The sequence below is a fragment of the Bombus vancouverensis genome, chromosome 15, assembly GCF_051014615.1.
Source record: "Bombus vancouverensis nearcticus chromosome 15, iyBomVanc1_principal, whole genome shotgun sequence".
NCBI classification, from domain to species: domain Eukaryota; kingdom Metazoa; phylum Arthropoda; class Insecta; order Hymenoptera; family Apidae; genus Bombus; species Bombus vancouverensis.
Genome location: NC_134925.1, coordinates 11372264 through 11397790, shown reverse-complemented (window position 1 = coordinate 11397790; position 25527 = coordinate 11372264). Strand labels below are relative to the sequence as shown.

Here is a 25527-nt window from a genome sequence, read left to right as displayed (position 1 = left end):
TGTGAACTAAAATGCCGTATTTCGCGGATCAAAGGAGCCAACGTTAATGTCAGACGACGCGACCATTTTCATCGGCTCTTGCCAACAGCCACATTCTACGGGAGAAGCGAACATCTCGCGCCATTTACGTTTAATTAAAGAGCGCGAAACGTGTGATTCCACCCCTGTTCGACGAAGAACCGCAAAATATTGTGTACTTTGCGCGTGACGAAGTATATTCCCTCCTATATTCATATTTTATATATGTTACTTTCTAAAACGACGTAAATTCACAAACGCTGCGGACACGAACGTTCAAATTGGTGGAGTCTGTAGGAAGTAAAACGAAATATTTTGCATAATTCATATGTTTGAAGTAAATTTGGCTGAAGCAGACGTACGTTGTTGTAAAACCGTTTGTTTGATATATTTTATTGAAAGGACAAGTTAAATAATACATATGCATGATTAATTAACGAAGAAAAAAGATATGAAGGTTCTTTGTAATTTATGACGCAGATCTTTCAGTAATAATCGTTTTCTTCGACGTTTCTTTTCACATTCATGGTTATTCCCAATTGTAAGATCGATTTGCATATTTTATAATGTATTTTATAATTTTACGATTTTTATGATCCACAAAAATAATTTTCAAAATAAGAACAGACAGTATTTGTAATCATTCTTCGTATAATATACAATGATTATCAAAAAAGTCAATTTTTCCCCAATCGATCTCGCCTTATTCACAAGCGACTGAAAACTAATTAATTTTATGCATTACGTTTTTCGAACAGATTATTTAAAATATCTTTTATTTTATTCGTTTAATACAATGCTTCCTACATTGATCGCATTATTCATGTACTAATTAGGTATAATTTTCAGAACAGTGTATCAAACTGTGTATCGCTTTAATAAGATATTATCGTTGTTGTCGTTATTATTATTATTACTACTACTACTATCACTATTATTATCATTATTATTATTATTATCATCGTTACAACGCATTTCAAAGTATGCGCTACAAAATTATTTCGGACTATATTAATCTGACGCGAAATGTTACAAAGCACGAACTCGATCCATTGTGCAAGCCGTACAGATAAAGTTTCGTTGACGTTCAAAATAATTTTCCTTTTATTATACTTGCATTACATTTCCGTTGCTGCGTCGTACAAAAATCTCGCGTCTACGTCGCGAATCGCGATATTACTCGCACAGAGCAACTGCTTTTCTAGTCGGTAATTTTTATTCTTTCGCTTTTGAAACGTGTTTGCGATATAAAACGAGGCCGAGGTTTTCGACCTTCCGCGAACCGCAACCATAGAAATTCACAGAAGTTTTCGGCCACGTAATACCTAAAATTTTAGGAATTCTGCGACTTCTCTAGAGTCGTCTCTTCCTTTAAAAATATCGTGGCTTCGTAAATGTGCAACGGACAAACAGCAAGTCTTCCGTGAAGAATCTCCGAGAAGATAATACATATACCTATGTATCTTATTTGTATATATGTGTATAGATAAAACGGAAATAACCTACGTTTTAAGAACAAACGTATTTTTGTCTTCGCCGTATGACCGTGCACAAGACACAGGCAAAACGACGAATCGGACCGTCCGTTATAATAAATACTACAGAATCTGGACATTTTCTCGTGCAAAAATAACGCTATACTGGTCAAAGTAGAGAGTCTGATCGAGTTTGAATTATTTAGGACCATCGGATTATGATGGAAATGTTTTAAAACTTAAGATACTATAATTAATAACATGGATATATCAAGATAAATACGATAGTGTTACAATTTTCATTCAAATCAAACCTTTTGTCTCTATAAACGTCTATACGCTATACTCTATACGCAAAACACATACGTATCGACTTTCATGCGATTTGGTTATTATTTTCTGTAAGGAAAAATATTTGTTGCGCGTTTAGTTAGCTCTTTTGAGAGATTTACTTTTTCTGGGGAGGGATTTATTAGAGAGAGATTTAATATTACGAAGAATCTCTGCGTAAATCTCGAATATGCCAACGATTTCTAACATATATAAATAATCGCACGACATCTCTTTCGAATTACTGATCAAAACTTGACAAATTTTCTCGACATGCGACGAAACCAATCTTATGGAGTCAGGCGAAATCACCACCTGATTTCGACGGAGTAATTCTCGTCCGACGGTTTTCCTTCGTTTACCAACGCAAGTAGATTCAAGTTCAATTAACGGCAAACCGCGACTACGATCCACACCGCGAACGCAGTGCGAAAAGAGCGAACGAACGAGTACACGAGCAAACTAACGAGAATTAAAGACTAATTGCGAGCGCTAACCCACCTGAGAAATGTCTCGAATAAATGAATCGTTTTCTAATTATTTTTGCCTATGGCCGGCTCCGCCATTTACTCTCTCGATTCCAGCGGGCAACCGCTTCTCTTTGTTCTGTGGCACGGATATCCCCTTTTTATTCTCTCTTTGCAGTCTTGTCTTCCTTCTTCTTCTCGAATCCCCTTCTTTAACACCGTCGACATTTTATAGGTACGATATCTTTTACCGTGGAACGTACATTATCCTCCATAGGTATATGGACATTTTGGTCGATTTTTATCAATAACACTTTACTAAGGACTACTACAAATTTACACGAACACAGAGTAATATTCAACGAGAAAAATTAACCTAACCCTTTATAATTAACTAATATATAGTTATAGTAATTATAATTAACTCGTACATACCTTTATATCAATTCAAAACCTAAACTCAATTCGAAAGATCCTCTTCTGTCTTATCTGTAACGTGACCAGATGAACCGAGTTTAATGAACGTTAAAAGTTAAAAAGATCTTGCATTAAGGCGCCGGTCTTTTTATTCCAGACACTGCTTCCGATAAATTTCTTGTACTTTCTATATATATTTTCAGACACGTTTCATATTTTACCAACATTTAATAAGTTTTACCATATGCCGTGTCCTGTTACGGTGTTAATGATATCTTAAAATGTTCTGTACACGTAAGAGTGTTCTAATACTTTAGTGACCCGCTGCGTGTTTCAGCTTACTTCCTTAGACACGTGGTACGGTATAAATACGAGAGGAGGAGTTACTTAAACGCTGCACCTTCGGATAGAAAGAGAGAGCGAAAAAGCTTTGTCTTAACAAAGAACATCCGTTGTCGTGATTATCGAATAAAAGAGCTGCTAGTTCATAGATAGCTGCAGGCAACGAACGAAATTAATTAACGACGCGTGTATCTAAGACACGATACAACCAGCGACTTAGTCTGTGCGTTACACACGTACTCTAGGAGCAACAACGCCACCAGCAACACGGACTGGCCAACGTTATCAGTGTTGTTACCTAATTTCGTGGCGTACGCCGCGTTATACCTGCGTCAGACTACTTCCTTCGGTATAAATTTTCCTTTAAGTGGTTATAAACTAGCCACAGTGATTGCTTCGTTATCGTGAAGAGATTATACCCCACGGCATTTCTTTTCTTACCTTCCAGTCATCCGATTGTCCTTATTCCGGTTCCTTGTTTAATACCTCTTTTCTTCCACTTCCTATTCTTCTTTTTTCTCCTTTCTCTTACTCTTTTCCTCTATCTCTTACGATCTTGTTTATATCGTACAACATCGCGTTTGTTGGAATTGAACGAATTTATTAGGGAAATTAATAGAACGCTGTTTTACTTCTGTTTAGTGTATTTAGTAATACAAAGTATTTTTCGATAGGATGTCATTTATATCGAGGAGACAAATCAATCGTGTAAAATAGAATTCTGAATATAAAAATAAAGGCAGGGGATTAGAAATAAAAGTCAAAGTAGCAGCCATTTTCCAATAACTTGAGCAAACTGACAAAAATCAATTCAAAGTCAATTAAAATCAAATCATTTTTCCGTTTCTAAAGTAAAGCAATATTTAGTAAGCATTTAGAGATATTTAAAATTTTGTTTTATATAAGTTTAATCGCTTTTAAAAACAAAAATTTGCTAATTAATCTGCAAATTTTACTTCCACAAGATTTATACACCTGCAAGGTACTTGGAACGATTAAAGTTGTGTATCGTCTTTCCTCAAAAGTTTTTTGACAGCAAATTTTATTACGCTCTTAAATGTACAAAATATATTTGTTACTTACCTCCTGTATTTCAAAATCTTCATTACGTTCGTATGTGTTTTTCATTTATAGATTCATACGTTTTAGATGAACGTCGAATTATTAAAAATGTCTATTTTTGAACATCGAAAAGCGATTGAAGCGTTGCGGAATGATTCGAACATTGAAGTAGGACACATATGGTAGGCAGTAGAGGCGTGGTCTGGTTTTCCCGAAATTAGGAACAGGTGCAATATTTCAATATTGGATGCATGCGTTTCTCACGCTACATGATCACGCGCAAAATCGCGCGTTTGATGTTTTGTGTATTAGATGAAAAATGGTTTTCGTCTTTCTATACTTTTCTATAAATTGTATAAGAACTCTGTCCAGATAATTCCCTTTTAATCCGAAAAATACAATTTTGACGAAATTGTTAAATTAGTGGCTGAATTTTAGATGGATGAACAGTTCTTTTTCAGCCTTACGGTCTTAAAGTAGGACTTGCATTACAATTTCTAAAAACCTCTCGATATTGTATATTACTTATTATTATAAACATCTACAGTTATTATCAGCAACAGTCTTTCCAAGTTCTACCTTTGTCCTTGCTTCTTGACTCTCTTTTCTGCAACTGTGGCTGATTTTTAATACTAATAATACTAATAAAAAGATTGGAACTCACGTGCAAATAGATTTATAACGTATCACAGATGATAACCAACAGTTATCGTTGATTACTATCGAACGACTATGTATTTACTTTCTTAAGAAACATTCATATAATAAGCGAAATGTCCTCGTCTTCGAATTAAGCGATAACGAGAATAATATATGGTCTTGATAGAGGTATCAGCTGCGTTCCAAGTCAAATAATTTGATAAGCATTATGCACCAGTATCGAAACAGCTTATGGCATTAAATTTTTCACAGTTTCGAAACACGCAATTGATGAACACGATTATTTGAATTTAGTTTCTCTCTGCTATCTTTATTTCAATTTTAAACAATTTGCATGGCAAATGAATAGTTAAGCAAACGTGGCAATCATTATTCTTCTAGCTAATTAAAATAGCGATTGAATTTAATAGAATCATGGGGAAATCATAAAAAATTTCAACCGACGATATCATCCAAATTTGAAGCGTCAAGCTGTTATATACAATTTTAATACAAATAACTTGATTCGAAATTTTGCAGTATAGTGTTTATATTTAGAAGTCTAATTTTTTTTTTTGGCTTTGATAATCAGATTATACATTTTAAGATACGTTCAAGATAAGACTAAACATTTTAGGATGAAGGTAAATGATCGTTTATAAATAAACAATTTAATTTGCGATTTATCATTTATTATACCTATTATTGATATTAGAGAACATCTAGGACAGACAAGTATACCGCAATAACGCTAAAATATTAATTAACATGTCAAATTAGAAATGCTTTTGACTGATTGACATTAATACATTAACAATAAACTGTCGATTCCGGTTATTACTGAAATTGGCAGGTACTTATTGTACCGATAGAAAAGTGATTGTGCACGATGAGTGCAATAGATAGATTTCCCAATTGTATTATTATATAGTCAATGATTATAATTCACTAAATATAAACTAATATATACAATGTTTATTTAAGATTATTATAATTATGTACAGATTATGTAGAAGTAAAGATACATATCGGTCTACCATCAATTTGATATTTCCGTTTCTTCCGTTTCTTAGATAAGACAATCGATTTACGTACACGTATAATGCTTATCGTTAGTTCCGTAGTACTTAATGTAATGCGTATAAAATTAACGCAGCCTCGATCGGATTAGTCTCTTATTACCTCGGATATCTCTTATTGCAGGAATCACCTGAATACTAGCGATATCTTTTTCGAATAATAGACAACCAAGGAAACATAATATTGGATATTTTAGATATTTCATACATTTTTACATTTTACGTATATTCTGCACATTTGTTCATCCCTAAATTGCCCATAAATTCATGAAAACGCCATTAGTTTTCTTACTACAACGAACCAAGGAACAGATTTCTTATAACAGGATCGATCCGTTCAAAATTTGTCTGCCAAATACCCGCGTCTAGCATATACGAAGCGTCTACGGATCCTGTGAAACGCGCAGCCGACGAAACGCGTCGGGCTTATAAAAATTCATGGGAAGGATAATTCAGGGATCGAGAGGCAATTTTACGGGTTCATATTCGTGGGCAAAAAGTCGCCGTTGCTGCGGGGTTGAACCGGTGAGGCACGCGTTGTGAATCGAGGCGGTGATCGAGCGAAATTCTCATTAACGCACCGTTGCAAGCCGCACACTCTCGCCGTCCCGACATTCCCCATAAGACGGAGTACAAGCGGTCGAGACGGCCACACGATATTGCCACGCCGCGCGGAGGACACGGAATTCCTTGTACCGGAGATGTTCCATCGCATTAATTAGGAGGGAACACGGGACGAATGCGAGCGACATTCGCCACTTTTCCACCGGCGTGACCGGTGATCATAACGCGACACCACTATTGTACGTCGTCCCTTCGTGCACGCTACAGCACACGCTCGGATGCAACCGATGTAGCAGACCGTGCTTTATTACAAGACCACGTATAGTTGTATACAGTATAGAGTAACTTCGCCGCTTCGATTACATGAGCCGAATCATGCAATTGAAGTCGACCTCGTATTCCGTTCACTCGAGTATCGGGGACTAAACAAGTCAATTTTCAAAGTATCACGTATAGCGAAAAAGAGGTCGGAAAACAGTGATTTTGATACAACGCATAAACTAAGATTGATAGTTTTATATTTGGTCGGTCGATATTATGGTGATAATTTTAAAAAGGATGTAAACTGTAAGTATTTCACGCTATGAATATATTCAATAATTATACTAGAAATGCTACAATTATACGCGAACGATTGTACGGAATCGTGCATATATATCCAAGTACAAATAGATGAGATAAAGATAAGGAAATACGTTTCTCGACTTCTTCGCGGCTTTACTCGTGATCTATTTCGTTTCTACTTCGATTTTCCAGAATTGTTGCATTCTTATGTTTTTCGAGCTGCCCATTTGTCTCGTAAATTAAACGCTTGATGCACACGTACCCTGATTTATATAAACAGTGTAGTTTTGTGATACTGTAATGTTATAAAGATATAAGTTTATTCTCATTATTGGAAAGAAGATGAAAACGGAAAAGGTAAGGTCGAATTTTGTATTCGAAGTCTGCCATTTTTAGATTCGTAACGTTACTGGCCAGATTTCTTTTCTCTTTGCGTGTCTGTTATCACACTTGTTTCGATTACTCGTTTCAAAGCCAAATAACAAATGAGTATAAATTAAAATCAATCTTTTCTCTGCTTTAGTTCTTCAAAGAATGCGAATTAGAACCGTAGATTTAAAAAACGAAATAATCGTTTATGAATTATTCCGACACGTAGAATTCGTATATCCAAATTTTGTTCAACCCTCCCTGTACATTATTGGAGAAACCTTGGATCGATAACTGTTTCGTTCGCATAGAGGAAACATTTATTTAATTTAATTTTGTAAAAAGATTTGTAGCTGTGACAATCAGTTAGTTGATTCTGTGTATGAATTCTATTCGATATGACCGCAATATGTGTATTGCAGATGCGACAACATTTCTATTTCTGTATCATATTCCTATGGAAGTCTCACAAACAATCTCTGTCGTTTCGCTGCGTAACGTATTTGTTACCAACAATCCTTTTGGCATAACTTTAGAGTAAATTAATAATAAGTAACGAATAACTATCGTTTTTCCCAAATTGGCAAGTTATCGCTAAACCCTATATCGAGATAATTTTATCACATTTTGCGAATTCTTTAAATTTTCACAACATTTGTTATTTCCGCGATATTCCCTGGCAAATATTTGTATATATTGTATATTAATATAAGTATATGAATATGTCTCTCGATTGAAATAATCTTCTCTACTTTAAATGCCTTAACTTAAATGTCATCCGCATTGTAGCGTCCCATTGTGTACGAAATATATGCCACTATTAAATCTAACAACAGGGACGTCATTAATATTTTGAAGATTGAACATTCTATCAATGACTTGTCAACCATATATCATACAAAAAAAGGTTCATCAGAATTTTTCATTCAAATTGTAAGATATAACAACATAGTATAAAGAACAAGTTGACATTTATTAAGGCATTATAAATCCAAGTACTGTATTTTCAACATCTTTTATCGTATACAACGTTATTAAATCGAGACCAATTAGATGACACATCCCAATTATGGAATAATTACGGATTCTGGAAAAAATAAGTTGACATCGGAATGCATATCGAATTTTGCACACGCTCGGTATTCCAGTGGAATTGCCGATACATTCCCTGTTTGAAATGCAAAGAACGAAACATCAAAACGAACCGATGAGTTCTTTTCAGGTAAAAATTGCAAATTCATTAATATCGTTGGTACGCGTTAGCGTGTTCACATGGACATAGAAATTAAAACGTTGCTTTGAAACAGCTAGGGAAATGCTATAACACACGCACCTCGTTGTAGTTGATGCTACCCACTGCGGCTGTTCGCTAGCATTAATTTAAAAGTTTCAACGAAAACAGAGTTCCCAAGTTTTACAGCGAGTATTGGAAAATATGAAATCGGCCGAAGCGTTAATATATCGTGGCTCTTCGTTCTCGCCCGAAAAATCTGCCGGGTTCCTTGGAACTTCCAGTCTGACTTTTATCTGATGGAAGCTCTTAATTCGTTTCACATCAGACAAAAGCGAATGAAAGAGAATACAACAAAGATAATCGATGAACAGACAGCGGAGATTTATGCGAATCGATATTTCTACGAATACGATTAAGAAAACGCAACTTGCCTAAAAATGAAAAAATGAAATTCCACGAAACAAAGAGCAGAGAAAATTGATGAAACTATATCAGATAAGCTTCGATCGAACCTTCGCTAAAATTTCCAAAATTTCGAAAAGTGGAATTGGCTACTTCGACCTGTGTATGACTCGAATATTTCGAAAGTTCTATATTTTAGATATTTTTGCAAATTATTATAATTAATTATAAGTTTTTGGAAGTTACATGCATTCTGTGTATTTTTGCAAGTTTCACAGAAACGCATAAAAATCCTCACTCTATTTGTAAAACTTTTCTAACAGAAAAAAAACTGAGTAGAGAAGAGAGCGTTCTCGAACGCTTGGATCGGGTGATTAACATTCGCGTTAACGTGACTAGAATCGTCTAAAAAGTAGATGAATTCGTTAAAATCATTAAATGTAATCCTCTTGCGGTTCGTTTCTATACGGTTGCGAGATCTTGATGGTCGCCATGGACGAATTGCCGTTACCTGCACCTTTCTCCACAGCTGGTCCCCACGTCTTCTTTGGTCGAAACAAACTCCAGTCCCTCTGCGGACAATTAAAACGAAAGTTAAATTCTTTGAACAATCGCTAGCGCCGGGCTTTATGCAAACAATTCGAGTTGGCATTCTCCGAGCTCGCCGTTTCAACTGCACGCTGCTAGCCATTGTTAGCCAAATAAAAGATTCCACTGATGTTATCCAAGGGCCGTATGTTTTTTGTAAACGTTTAATCTGATCTCTTAAAAGCATTCGAATGTTTCTTAAAACATACTGCTGGTAGAATAATAATTTAATAAGTATTTAATATTAAGAATATGTTTGAAGAGTGTTATTTGAATACTTTCTCTCGCAAAAACTAAATAATAGTATATCTGTATATATATCATTAATCATCCACTTTGAAGAAGATAATTTCAAGAGCTATAGCAATCAAACTTACGCTTCCTTAGATAACGATTTTGATTATCTCAAGAATCGCAACGATAGCACCGTATCTAAAAGATGTTCTAAAGAAACAAGTGATATTCAGATTTGTCGTAAAATCATCTTGCATTTCGCGTGTAAAGATTTTCAATTGCGATACGAAATATAATTTCATTAAAATACTTGCCGAAAGTAAGAAAATAATCTTTTGTGGCGAGTAAGAGTTATGAATAAGATGTCGCGTCTATTAAAAAAGTTTGACCAAGTTGTTGATTAAGTTCAAAGCATTAACATCTAACCGTAGCGGTCGCTGCATCGCAAAAGGAGAGACATCGCAGAGATTTTCTGACTGGCACGCGGGCTCATATCTTCCCGAAGCTGGCGAGTAGTTTGAAACTGTGCGGAGAGTCGAAAACAAGAGAAAAGGAGATAAGAGTAATAGTAAATTTATCGAGTAAAACAAAGCGGAAGCGGTCAAGAAGAGGTCAGAAGTACGGCTGAAATAGGTTCGATCCGTACGATGGAGCACGGAACGAAACTTTTCGTTTCAAAGTACGATTACCTACGTACCGTGGAAAAACTTGTATTAAGACATTTCAAAGTTGGTGAGATTTTACGGTAAAGGGAAAGCAACTTTTAAATCGGCGCATACCTGCTGCAGGGCTTAACCACAGTTGAACAGTACGTGACTCTTAAAAAATTTGCAATTCGTTCACCTTTGAATTATGGCCACGATATCGCCAAACACTATACAATTATCGTTCGTTGGCACATTTTGTCCTGGATATTTACAGTGTCTAACACCGATCACGGCGTTTCTAAACACACTGTAATTCTCGTGCAATTACGTAATTACGAAGGGCATCGAAATAATTCGAAAAGCGTGGTTACTCGAATTTATGAATTCATAAACAAACTAGAAAGAAATTCGCTTGCATAATTCAATATACAAATAGCTTAATAGAAGCGCTTTTACCCCTATCAAAGTAAATAAGGAAATATTAATTAGAATCCATAATATGTTCTCATCGTTACGAAGAAACGAAGAATCAGATGGAAGAAATAAAACTGCAGGTTGATATTTCATCGATTTAACGATTTTTAAATATCTGTCTTGACTACAACGTAATATCAGTACGAAGCATTATAATTACATCATTCGATGAAAACGGATATAAGTTTATGACTACATTATCGCAATGGATTCACGTTTTGGAGAAAAGAGAATTACGTGTGATATTTAAAGTTAGAAATTATAACATATTCTGTAATTTTTATCATAAATACAGTTAGTAACTCATTTTATACGAATTTTATTTCAGATATCAAGGAAATATACCTTTTCCTCCGCGTTTTTATTATTTCATAAAGTTAAACATAAATTGTTCGTTTAAAAACCGTCAAATTAAAACTCGATAATAGACGAGCAAGGATTATGCCATAAACTTTATTTAATTTCAATCAGAATAGCTTTAAATGAAATATATAAAACTGAGGAAATGATAACGCGTGATATTTCTGATTGAGCATGGTACAGATCTAGCATATCTGTTAATGAGTAAAAGAAGTAATACACTCGCACAATTACTTCCTATATCAATTACCGGAGAAGATGAACAGGAAACTAATATCGCGGATAACTTTCAGTAGTTATTGCTAATACATATGAACTTCCGATACCAGCTAGTATCCTATATTGATTTTCTTTCAACGTTCCGCGAATATTCCGGTTTGTTTGCATTGCACTGAAAAAGTTGGTTCCGCTGAAACAAGAAATTTAATCTGCTATATTCCCACATCAGATTTTGATCGTTTTATTGCGATCTTCGTGAATAAAAGAAATGCTCAAAGATATCCTTGTCACGTGTTCGATCAGATGCTTTGGCAAGTAATTTTTAAATGAAACCTCGACCACGTTCGATATTTAATAATGCTTACGACAAAAAATTAGAACTCCGATAAAAAGTGACCACAGTTATTATAAGTTAATTAACTTTGACACGTTATCGCATTTATTACAAGGAGACTGCGGATTTTTATGTAGATGCATATCTTTGAGAATATAATCGAAGAAGTAGTTACTAAAGCCTCTATAGAAAATTGTTTTACTTGCCAAATATACATTATAGAAAACACTACACTTTGGATATTATTTTATGTATTTCTTCAAATTATGTGCAATTTTGTGTGTAATATTGCATCTTCAAATTGTCTAACAATAATCGATTCAGATATTGTATTTTTGTCATCAAGTGTCATGCAGTTTATTAACGTTGATGAATTTACTGTTGATAAATGTGAAACGTAACGCGAAATCGTTTCAAATTGATTATTCGATGAAAATTTACCGCTTTTGAAGGCAGATGATGTCTTTAACGAGCGACAGTATATATCTTATTTAGTTATTACGACCTCGGTTTGCTTCGATTTTCATTTATCTAATTTGGGGATAATATTCTTTGGTAAAATTTTGATTTCGCTAAAGATTGGAAACTGTAAAAATTCGAAAGAAATATATTGCAATTCTGAAAAGTTTGTATTAGTTTCAGTTCGAAGTACACATCCATTCAAGACCTTCTCCTTCCCTTGTAAAATATTGAATCAGTATACTATCTTGGCCTTTAAGTAAACCGGATACCACAGTAAATTGGAAGAAAAAATACTGGAAACCGATAAGCCCTGCACTGCTTTAATCTTCAAATTTACGCAGAAACTTGTACACTCTTGTAATACCATGATTCTATATAAACTCAACCATAAAACATCTCTTCTAAGAAATACTAAACAAAAGAATTTAATCCTCGAACAAACGTTTGGTATTTTATCTTTATTATACAAAGTATTAATTTTTTCCAAATGTTATTTTTTTAATACAAAATTAAGTAGAAAGAAATAGTTCATTCCTGCGCTATTCCAAACCTCAAGTAAAAGTAATACCACGGTTCCTGCAGAAAAAAAAATTGGAAGAACACTGAAAGTTATCGATCTTCTCGCTACAATAACTCTATCGCTGATCATAAAAAATTCTTGAAGATAGTACTATGATACTGTTCTCTTCTCTGTCAACAAGAACAAAATGTTTTACAAAATTACAAGGATCGAAACGATGAGACTTTCTCGAAGAGTCACCTTTTATGTCGCTGTTCGATTTTCTTCCTATAACATGGTTAACACAATTTTCGTTAGCATTGAAACTAGTATATTATAAGCATAGCTTTGTAGAGAGCCTACATAGGAACTTCAAAAAAGAAAAAAAAAACATCGTTAAATTGGATTATTGATAACTATTTCTCTGGTGAACGTTTCTCTTTGTAGTGTTACGATGTTGAAATATCAGTCCCGAGTCAAATGGATTTATAACTCGATTATAAATGTGCTGTTATAAAAATGCAGAATTGTTCGAGTATGATTGAGAAATATAACGGTATGTGTTCGTTTTTGCCAAAATTTGAGATTTATATTAGGAGGGTGTGATGTGTAAGGAGGTAGCACGCGAAATCTCTCCGTCAAACGGTTCTTACGATACGACACGTTTTCGAAAAGTTTCCGAGTCCTTCGTCCGAAATCAGGGGTTTCTGCTATGTAAAGATATAGGGCACTCCGTTCAAAATGTGCTAACGGTAACGCTTTTATTGCCGTCTCGAGACGCGAATGTTCTCAAAAACCCTTAAACGCGATCGAGACCGTTTGGCCAACCTGGAGTAAAGCCTTGATGTAGGATTATTATAGTTAGAATCACCGTAAACTCTAAACAGCAGGAGGTGGCGGTGCTTCAGCCAGTAGCGTGTCGTAAAAACAAGCGAGCAGTTTGCATAATAATGTCTAGTTTGTTGAGCATTATGCCGACTGATATCTCGAGAGTTAGCTTATAACCAGTCCGCTTCCGACATAAACTCGGCGATTTGATAGCGTGCAATTGCTGGTAATCGGCCGGCAAATTAATGCTTATTAGTCTAGTCGTTACGATAGAAATCCATGAGATTTACCGATCGTTGTTATTACTCTCTCGTTCTCGTGACGAACTTACCGGACCTTTCCAGAGGCGACGGATGAAAAAGAACGGCATCGGGGCGAGGGTCGACAGGCCGATCAGTATTCCGATCGCATTCACCCAGCCAGGGAATATGTACTCGCCATAACGAGGCATCTCGTACGTACATATTTGATACACGAACACCACCTGCGAACGAAAAACCACGAATAGAGGAAAAGAGGAGGGAAACAAAAGGAGTTCTTATTTCTTGTGTAAACTTCTCGGGGGAGCAGTAAGCTTGATGGTACAACGGCCAATTAAGAATTTGATATTTTTAATCGGGGCTGACTTTGGCACGCTCTCCCTCAGGTATCTTTACGACTTCGGTGCATAGAATTTCAGATTAAAATGAAAATTTACTCCTTCCCAGCGAGATTTGATTCCAATAAGTATTTACTCGTCGATTAAATCGCCTCTGTTGTATCGTAGATACCGTACTGTTGTGAATAGTGTTATTTTTCGTTTCATTAACTATAATCTTTGCTGCACTGTGTTGTAGGTGTATACAGTGTCGCTAGAGAATATACGGACACTTGGCTTGTTCTTGGCAGAAAGTAATTTAGTTATAAAATTGCAAATATACAACATCGTCGGATCATAGAAATATATAAAATTTATTTTATCTGTCTTAGTTGGAAAGCAATATCGAAAAAGGTCGTATTTAGATTTTATACGTATTTCGTACATTTTATATGTATATAAGTAAGTGTAAATGTGCGACATATCGCGTAGTACCAAAAACAAAGCAGGGAATATAGCGATTGATTTCCCACATGTTGCATGACAGCGAATGTATTAAATTCTTGAATAATCATGAATACGAATTGTTTTTGTGATTAATGACATTAATGTCAAATGATTATGAAATTATTTGTTTGCTTTCATTTCGTGTGTGAAGAGAGATCGATAAACTAATTGCCAGTAATATCTTATTGGGCACTGTATACTTACAGATTTTATCGGAAATGAAGTGGATATCACAAAAGTTATCGAAGCGATAAGTAAAATCTATAGAAGATATCAAAATTTGAACATGAAATATAAAATTAATTCCCCTTAAGGAACGGAAGACCAGTTTATTCACGTAAATTATTAGCACTGCCTTCGCTAAAATTCTGGGAATAATAGCTATAATTTTTGGTATTTAATTTCCTTCTTTTTGATTTTTTAAAACGACTTATCGTATTCGTAAAAGCCTAAATGTATCTACTATTTGAAATCTAAAGAAATATATTAAAGCGTAGTGACAAATGTACGTTTGATATCAAAAGAGGAAGCATAATAGAAGATAAGGGGAAAAAGAGTAAGAAAGAAGTAATAAAAGTGAAAAATGAAATAACATAATAGAAGAAGATGAAAAGAAGAAAGTGGGAAAGAAGTAATATTGCGAAGGATGGAGTGATATAATTTCAAATTAAATGAAATTGATCTAACAGCTTCAAAGCTTTAATAACACACCCACGATCTCGTCGTACTGATAAACTTAAATTCCACACTAGTCTCTGTAAATCATCGATTTTCGTTAAACATGATTAAAAAGAGGAGGAGAAAGTAATAATTCGCCACTGGAAACGTCGTAATATATAAAATAAAAAAACAACGGATCCTATGTAATAAAATATAATATGTATTATATAACTACCATAATCTGTAGGAAAAATCAATATATTCCATTTTCTGGCAACCAGCAAGTCCATAAATACTGACGATCGATACCTTCGAGTTCGCTATGTAACTTACATTAAACATACGAGCTACACCGAAAGGAACACATTGCCCAAAGTTCCCGATAGGTATTAAAACGTTTCCGGAATGGCGTGGGAAGTTTCAAAGCCGCCATTGCATCCTATCTGGAGGACACGTTGTATATGAAAATCAAGTGACTGATGACCGAAACACGCAAGCCGATTTATCGGAAAACGGCGATAAATCAACAGAGATCGCACTCGATTGATCGCGAAACAAAGCTCGCAGGCTTGTTGTTTCCGTTGTTTTTCCAGAAAAAAAGGAGAGTGCGACCGAGGAAAGCTTCGCTCTTTTCTCCACGATCAATTCGAGTCTGTGCGCTTTGAGACAGAAGTTAAGTTGTCGATTTGATTGGTTGCCTCGAAATCAACCTGCGGACGAGGCCGGTAATCGATGAAAGAGGAGGAAAAACCGCCACTCGATTCGGCGTACCGTGATCATTTATTTCGATACGATTCATGATCGCTAAAATGGAACGTGACAGGGGTTTCCAGCAATGTGGCTCGCTTCACGAAAAAGGAGAAGAGGTAGAAAAAGAATGGTTATTGAGGAAAACTGCCACCGCTTATATTCTTGCGTCTGCAATTGCGTATAGGTGGTATTAGATCGGTGCATATGAAATATCGAATATAGATTTTTCTGCAGTTTCAATCTGACAGAACGAATCATCCATTAAATTTTCTCGTACTTTCGTTCGCGTAAAATCGTATTAAAGAAAAAGAGCTTTGTTGTATCATACGAGTATCGACCGTGCTATGATAATACAAATATCGAAACCATATTATCAGCCATCGTAATCAAAGCGTATGTATATTCGTGTTTCTTTATTTAATATCTATCGATATCTTAAAAGAATCTTAAAAAAATCCAAATGTAGCATTTGGGTAAAATTACGTAAATGTTAGAAGAGTGTAATACTAGATTGTTGAGGAAGCTCATAGCGACTTTAATAATTAATGTCAATTCTGTTGTATATTTCATGCGATTGGAAGAATATTAATCGCAAAACCAACGTGGATATAACATTAAATGCAACGATTTAAAAGAAATTCCTGGATTGATCAATAAAAAGACGTTGCTTTTCAGTAAGGCAAATTATCGATGAAGAGCTAGAAATATGAAGAATTTGAGATAGTTGAAATATCAAACTCCATATATCTCGTTCACCAAATTCGTTATTATTTATTTTTCGCTGTATCGGAATTCTTTTAATTCGAAGAAGTTGGATGTTTTAAGAGCCTGTAAAAATAACTTCGATCAACTAATCGCTAAAATCTACTCGTCTGAAAGTCGTGTTTAATTTCTTGCAAAATATCTAGAAATATTTTGAATCTCATATTGTTTATCTCTTTCAAAAAGCTATTATTATATGCTAATGAAAATCCATGGATGACCCTGTTTAAAATGAAGATACTTTCGTCTTACTTGTAAAGCCACGCAATATTCGCACAGAACATCGTCTTAAAATTCTAAAGGTAAGATAGATATCTCGAGTGATAAAGTTAGACGAGATACCCTGTAGAAAAATATAGAAAAATGTAGAGAGTAAATATAGGAAAACATAAAGGGTGGCTGCTCGTTAAAGCGAACTTCCCCTGGAGCAACGTCATTCCATGCGTATACATGAAAGTATACGTAACTTAGTACAAACAGTACATGCCATGCTCGTTCATTTACAATTACGACAAAATAAAAGAAAAAGGTACACGTAAAGATTACTGTCTTGCAACGTTCGTGCTAGTAGACTGTAATCGATTACGATTACTCGTTAGATTTTGTAATTAATTAACGTATAAAACTGGTAAAACGTATATTTAGAAATATATTAAGATGCGGTTTCTCCTTCGAGTTTTTAAGGGGAATATCGTGGACAAAAGGAACTTAACAAAAAACAGAAAGAAGATAAAAAGAATCCGCCTACAGTGCTGCCAGTTAAATGTAGTCGGGTTATGTTGCCAAGATATGGAAAAACGCGAAAACAAACATTATGCATTTTTTGTGCTATCGTGAACACCAGAAAGATATAATGCGAATATCTATATACAGTAAATATTTGGTGTAACATTTATTTCAGTGGTAACTAAATATGCGCTATTTCGAACAGAATTTTAACGAGATTTTGATGCTTGTGAACGTAATTTTATATCATTAATAATTTCTCGAACGATAAAACATATCTCGACATACGTTCGTCCTTAATCAATAATAGATACTTTTATAATCGACTGGATTCGACGTTGGTAGTTGAATTTGAAAAATAAAGAACGGAAAAGCATAGAACAAGGTGTATGAAAATTAAGTATAAATTATTGTGCTTGAACCTATCAAAATTTATGTTTGCTTACCTATATGTTTAATAAAAATTCTTGCAACGCAAGAAATGTCAGTTTCTATTATAAAGAAAAACAGAGAGAGCTAATCGATAAAAGAGGAAATGCAGTACGTGGTGAAAAATTACTCGGAATAGATTTATAAAATTTTTAATGAATTTATTCCGGTTCATCCTGTATAATTAAATATTATAAAGATAATGAACGTAGCGGGGAATCTATAAAAGACCTAACTGAGGTTTAAAAAGGAGCTTTAAGAAGAATTATAATTAACAATTAAATAGACATAGTAAAAATTGTAGAAGTAAGATTTTGTTTATTTTTAATCCTAATCGCCCCGTTAATAATAAGAAGGGATCACTGCAACGAAGCACTGAACTTTCTAAAATTAATCAGGCTAGCAAAAACTCAGAAGAAAATGCTGGACATTAGCATTACAAAAGTTTACCGATGTAAAGGTTTACAAGAAACGCCCTTAGATACTTTCCAATGCCAGCGACTGATGCGAAACTTTTAAGCTATTTTAAGCTTTTATCGGAGGAAGCTATCCTACGATCCACATTAATGTTTACGAAACGAACTCTTGGAAGACAAACTATCGCAGAATATTATTTCCGGAAATAAATTAGGATTGATCGAGCGTCAATCTCAAATCGAGCTATGTCGTATCGAACTAACCGGCACCGAGTATATCGCATTTAATAAAGCGGTCTATCGATCAGATTTAGATCTCTTTGGAACTCTCGATACAAAAACAGATATAGAACACGATAGGCATCGGTGGAGTGCAATGACTCGTGAAAATATTCGAACACATCCAGGAACTTGTTATATATTTATATACGGTATACGTATGATACAAAATATTTTGAGATCTCATTAGACAAGAGTCACGACTATCGTGACTAGATCGATAAAACTCGAAACAGATATATAGAAACTATATATAGAAGTTAGAATATATTTATTAAAGACACACATATCGCAGAGATCACCAAAGTATTTGGACAGACAATTATTCGGTATATTAATAAGCCACAACATGTAGTGAGACCATCTTTAGCACTAATTATACGTTTAAGACTACTATTCGTGTTGTATACTAATTTTTCAATAACAAGGAGATAGCGGAAACTGTGAAATCTCGAATGAGTTGACTGTATTTACATTCTATGCTTCGGATTGACGTAAAACAACCCCAAAAGGATATGAGTGCATGGCGCTCTGTTTTCGAGAAATCGATTGAGAAGTTACGATCTTGTTGCAACGATTTGTAAGTGTATATTTGCAACAAATGTCTTTTAACCTCTATATACATTTTTGAATTGAATAACTTCTATATACATTTCATATTTTACTGTTACAAACGCGATAGTCGTGTTAAGAAAATTTGAAAAAGTTTCGTATAATATATATAATATGTTCGTAAAAAAATTCCGTGATAAGTTTCGAATACTTTCGTGAGCCACTGTAGGTTGCGATAGAATAGAACCGAGAAATCTTTACCGGAGAGACTCTACTCCGCTCTTGCTGCGATAATGATGAAAATTCTCCAAGGTGACTCGAGAGAATGATCATTACTTGCTTCTTTACCGTGTCTCTCTGCGCGTGCTTTCGCCTGTTCGAATTAGTGATCCAGATATTTCAGTGGATTTGCGTTTGTTAACGATGAAGTGGGCGCAATGGAACATAATTATTTAGGCTGTGATTTTTTCAATGGCTTCGGGCGCGCGTGACGAGGACCGAGCGCGAGGTCATTTACTAAACAAGATGCGAAAGCAGTAAAGGCAGAGTAAAAAAAAAAAAGAAAAGGAAGAATAAGAAAAAAATATACGACCGACAGGCGGAGGAAGAGTCTAAAACAAACGGAAAATCAATAATGGAGCACAAGCGTCGCGCTAAATGCTTGCAGACCGAGAAGCAAAACCGCGATAATACCGTCAGTGAAAACACCTCGAAAGGAGAAAGGATTAACGTCTTAACTATGAGGTGCATGCCCGGAAAAAGAGAGTGGTACGAACTGAACGAACGAACTAGCTCGTGTCCGTGAACCGGATTTGTTTAATCGCTCGGATGATTCGTATGATTGCCATGGTTTCAACCAAGTTTTACGGAAGCTAAGTGTGATTACATGGTATATTTGGGGGCGAATATTGGGCAGATTCAGATGTATAATGGCGAGAATGAACGATGATTTATGTATTTGAAAGTTCTGAAAATGTAGATAACATTGATTGTTTTAGAAGCAATCGGAGTATATGAAATATTTAAGACGCCTAATGCAATTTAATAAAAAAGAATATTTATTAGGTTACTCATCTTGTAGCTAACGGAGAGGCGACAAAAGCGAACGCAAAATATACGTTTTCGTGGGAGATTATTTTTTAATAAAAGTAAATATGACTTTGAAGTGAACCCTGTTTTTCAAAGTAATATTTATTTTGAAGAATCTTAATGTGAAATTTTGTAGAAAAAATAGCGTAAAAGAATCGTAAATTTAAATAATTCGAATTCAGTTTTGGGAAACTGACATTTTTTATTGCGCTCAGACATAGATATGTAGCGCTTCTTTTAGTTTAAAAGCGTCAAATCTTCATCGTGCCGAAATAACACGAAAATCGATTTAGCTTTATCCCTATCATATAATTATATCATTTGTATTATATAATGGATAGGAGGAACGATATAATCACAACAAGGACATGCGTAATTGGCTGCTGACCTCACCTAAGAGCACAATATACAATTCAGATACTAAGCATTATACATTCATGTATGTCAAAGTTATGAAACTCTGACAGAAAGTTATTGTTTTCAAAGTTGCTCGAAATTTCCCAATATAACTTGTATCTATTGTATTAGGAAATTCAATTTGAGGCTGCATCATTAGTAACCAGCGAAACTACTATTAAAATTGGTTGAACGTAAAATATTTATGACACTTTAAAACAAATTTCATAATTGATATAGTTTACCTGGAAACTTTCAACCAATATCTGCATGTAAGTTGCATTTATATCCAATACGTATCTATTCGACGCTTTCTTATCTTACACTGATAAGATGTACAGCGTATTCGTGCACTAGGAATATACGGAATTATATGTTAATCTTTTTTTTTCGCGAAACATTAGAATGCGAATTCTGTTTGTATTATATTTAAAGATTAATTACATCTTAGTATATTTAAAAATCACTTACATTTTTACGAACTGGAAGAATGTATTTCTTTCGAATATCGAAGAAATTTTGTAATTACAAGAAGCTTTCCTTTTCAAGATAAAACTGCTATTCTGTTGTCGTAGTCGTTGCCAAAGTTTCTAATGTTTTATACTTCGTTTATATTTACGAAAAGATGTTCGATTCTCCTAATCGATTATAACAAATTAATTGGCTTTTATCTAATAACATTTACAATTAACATTTACGTTTTAACCTAATCAATTTTAATTCAAACGATACTTTAGTATCTTCGATAATTCCACGCTGCAGATTACAAATCAGGGGATTTTCAATGGAAATATTCTCGGCATTTTAGTTTCATTTAGTTTCATTTAGTTCCATAGAGTTTCATTTACACAGAACGGCATCGGCATCCGACATCTGTAAAACAAGTTCGATATCGATCGAGTTAATTATCGGAGAATAACTTGGACATAGTTGGCCAGGTGTATTTCGAGGATCCTGGTGCACGGAAACAACTGTAGCAACGCGTCAAGACACGAACGGAGGGGATGCGATTACAATGCACTTACCAGACAAGTGATAGGCGCGAGCACAGCCCAACTGAGCCACCAATATCTGCGGAGCAAAAGGCTGAACCGCATTTGCATTTCAGCTATGTTACGCAGGAATTTGTTGCACCCGTAACACCAGCCTACCACGCCGACCTCGGCAATGCCGATCAATAGTATTGCCCAAGAAGCGGTGTTCCAGTCCATCAGCGTGAACAGGTAAATACCACCATCGAACACCATCGGTATAGCAAGGAGCCAGCAAGTGACGCATATCCCTAATACCACGTAGCTCTCGTGTTTTCGTAAATCTGGTCGCAGGTCCAATATGGCGGTGTTTATCGCCTGCACGCCTGCGAACTGCGTATCGTAAAAAGCAACGACCGACTGTGTTACTCGAGATTCGATGCTCGCCCGTCGGGGATTCTCGTTACCCTTTCTCCGTTTTTATATTCTTTTCTTCTTTCTCGCCCCTTTTTTCCCCCTCGTATATTTTTTTTCCCTTTTTTCTTTCTTGACGCCGTCTGTCTTAATTACCCTTCAGCGTGCAAGCTGCAGAGGCAGCAGAGGGGCAGAGACGCGTGTAGAAAACAAAAAGCCTTTCGCTTTCTTTCCGCGGCTCTCCCTTTCTCTCCGCCGGCTTTCTTTTTGCCTCGCTCGTTTACCTTTCTACGGTTCTCTCATTCGTAGGGAAAAAAAGGTGGAAAGACGAGGACAGGAGGAAAGGTGTGGATTTCAGTGGGACGGCAAACCATAACTCTTTCCATGATATACGAGCCTCGAGGCAGAGAGACGGGAGGTGATGCAAAAGTAACACGGCACGATCGTCTGGCTACTCGCGAGCACATTTTCCCTCACAGCTCTTTTGACGAATACGGCGGCTGGCGTTCCGGTTTTCGCGGCACTTGAATAGCGCCTTCTTAGCTGGCTCGGTAGGACGAAAAATTTTTGCCTTCTCCTTCTCGCGCGCGCAGACCCACACCGTGCAAATAACAAGGCCGTACTTTAAACTTTAAACAACATGGAAATACGATGCTCTTCATTTTCAAAAGTCTTCACGCTTCTCTGCTCGTGCCCTTTCCTTTCCCCCTTTTTTTACTTTATCTCCCATTTCTTACTTTCACCTATTCTTTCGCTTCTTCTCGCTAAACCTTCTTTCTCTTTGCTCGGCAACCGCGAATCGACTTGCACAGTGCTCTCCTTAACTTCAAAAGTGCCTACTCCATTTTTTAACGAACTTGTAAAACGCGAGGAACGCGCACGGTTCAACTCGTTCGATCGATCGTTACTTTTCGCGAATCTACCATCCTGTTGTTTAATGCAAGTACTTACTTGGCTACCGATGCCCAGGATGAACAGCATGACGAAAAACAACACTGCCCAGAGATTGGGCAACGGCATCCGTGCCACGGCTTCTGGGTACGCGATGAAAGCCAGGCCTGCCCCGCTTTTGATCACGTCGTCGATTGGCATGCCCACTTGACGGGCAAGGAATCCCATAATGGAGAAAATCACGAATCCGGCGAAGATCGACGTTGCGAGATTCGTAAACGTCACGATAATTGCGTCTCTAAGAGAAGTAAAGGAGAAAAATATATTTAAGACAGGTAGCAGGATGTTTGCCTTCTCATTAGTTCGGATACGGCAGGTTCTATCACATTTTTATATTTTCATGCATTCTGACAATTTGTCGTACCCTCCATGATTATTGCGAGACCAAGATCATTTATTATTTGTCGTTATTACAAGTCGTTTCCACAGGACGTTTGAATCGTGTATGAATATTTCGCAAACGACGGACCATAAAAGCTCGTATCAAACGCATCAGTGTGGCCGAAAATGGGTGGATGGTGCCGTGTTTTACCTTCGTATCGTCACGAGAAAACGACGTTCTGATTCAGCGAGCGACGCCATATAAGGCTTTTCGGAAGTATAAAACGTATCACGCGATAAGGGCGAGACGCGGCAGTTAAATGACAGAACAGAGGAAGAACAATTAATAATCACAGGTAAAAGTTGGCCAGCTGGTGCGGCAAGTTATATTCCGGTGCTGCGCTACTTGCTCATTCGACTTGCGTCGCACTGATATAATTTATATACGCGATGCAACGTGCAACGAATTGTATCTGCCGTTGGGAGAGAAGTTCAGCGTCGGATAATCATGCTAATTACGACTTTCTGCAATATTTCGAGCACGTGAACGCTCCGACTCGGCGAGTATCGTTTTGTTTCGGAGGTACCGTGGCTTGGATGATACATCTTACGATCAGTATCGTACGAAATGAAGCAGACGTTCTCAACGTCCAAATATCGCATTCACTGGTTCACTGTTTGAAATACACCCTGCGCTTGATAAGTTTAGCTTTAATCCTCTCACTGTCGATTTAAACTGTCGGCAGTGCGCCGCAATAACTACGTCGAAGAATTAAAAAGGTGTTGTTTCATATGGATTTTGGATATAATCATTTATTGATTAATATCTATTGGCTAATATGTACTCCCCATATGCTAAATTTTAATAAGTGAAATAGGAAATGTGTACGTAACGATTCGTATATCGTGGTGAAAATATATATCTCGACGAATTTTAAATCGTAACGATTTATAGTTTTTGATGTACTCATAGGACACACAGATCCCACAGCGTAAAAGGTTAATCATTTTACGACGAATCACGTCATTAGAAGATCGCTACAGTCGATTCCGACGACAGAATTCAGACATTTGAACGCCTTTTCATTCGAAGCACGAGTGCAAGATCGTTGGTGGACGTATCCAAAGATTCACGCGAATGTAAAATGCATTATCGTTATTGCTGACTTTTAAGTGAATGAATCGTATTAATTGAGCGGAAGATTTTAATTGGATATTCGTGTAACTTTATTGGATTGCCGAGAGCGTAATGGTGATTTGATAAGAACACGAATAGATTGCGATGATCTACATTTGCTTATTCATAAATTTATTTCCTGATGCATGAGTATACTCTTTCGATCAATTTCAGAGCACGCAAAATTCGTAGTAGCGTTATAAAGAAGGAGTTGCGTGGTCGAATATCGACTGCGTACGCTTACCTGTGGCAATTGTTATTGAAATTACTGTAGCTCGAAAGAGTGATCAAAGATCCACAACCGATACCAAGGGAATAGAAAACTTGGGATGCAGCATCTGCCCATACGCTAGTTGATTCCAGTGTTGACCATTTTAGCGTAATAAACCAAAGAGAACCGTCACCAGCACCGTCCAGTGTAACACCTGCACGTGTACAATAAACCAATAAAAATTGACAAATTCTTTAAAATAACTGATATCGCTACAAAAAAAAAACATACTTTTTATGCAATCCAGCGACACATGAAATTCTTAAATTTAGATTTTTAATTCATATTTGAAGTTTAATGTCGCATAAAGAGATATCTCGTTTAATAGCATTTTAATATCATTTTAATATTCATAAATTATCAATTATCTTGTCGAAGAATTTTAATTATGAAACTTGATATACGCGAAAACCTCGCGCGGGTCATGATGCCATTTTATCATCTCTGACCGTTAACAATTAATTTATTTTTTAATTTGTTGACAATTCATCGATTGTAATATTCTCTTCCGATTCGTTGATAGTTATTTATTGCGTTCTTAATGAACGTGTCCGATGATTGAAAAATAATTGTTTTGCAGCAATTCTGAATTAATAATACATTGCAAAGTATTCATTTATTCTGACGTATAATTAAAATTTTACATCATCTGAAAAATCCTGACGATCAACG

General features: G+C 35.7%; 1 protein-coding gene across 6 annotated transcripts in view; it reads right to left on the bottom strand.

Annotated features, from left to right (window-relative positions):
• Positions 1-5703: 5703 nt before the first annotated feature.
• The window catches only part of LOC117160458 (sodium- and chloride-dependent glycine transporter 2), a 31625-nt gene continuing 11801 nt past the window's right edge, over positions 5704-25527 (bottom strand). For 3 of the 6 annotated variants that reach the window (XM_076624762.1, XM_033341179.2, XM_076624761.1), the window contains exons 6-10: positions 24829-25009; positions 23087-23324; positions 21776-22114; positions 13939-14091; positions 5704-9534 (exon numbers count right to left, since the gene is read on the bottom strand). In XM_076624762.1, the coding sequence (XP_076480877.1) occupies positions 9397-9534; positions 13939-14091; positions 21776-22114; positions 23087-23324; positions 24829-25009 (1049 nt within the window). In that variant the 3' untranslated portion in view covers positions 5704-9396. Of the gene's footprint in view, positions 9535-13938; positions 14092-21127; positions 21624-21775; positions 22115-23086; positions 23325-24828; positions 25010-25527 lie in introns of those variants that run through there. The other 3 variants (XM_076624764.1, XM_076624763.1, XM_076624765.1) reach the window with 3 other exon arrangements.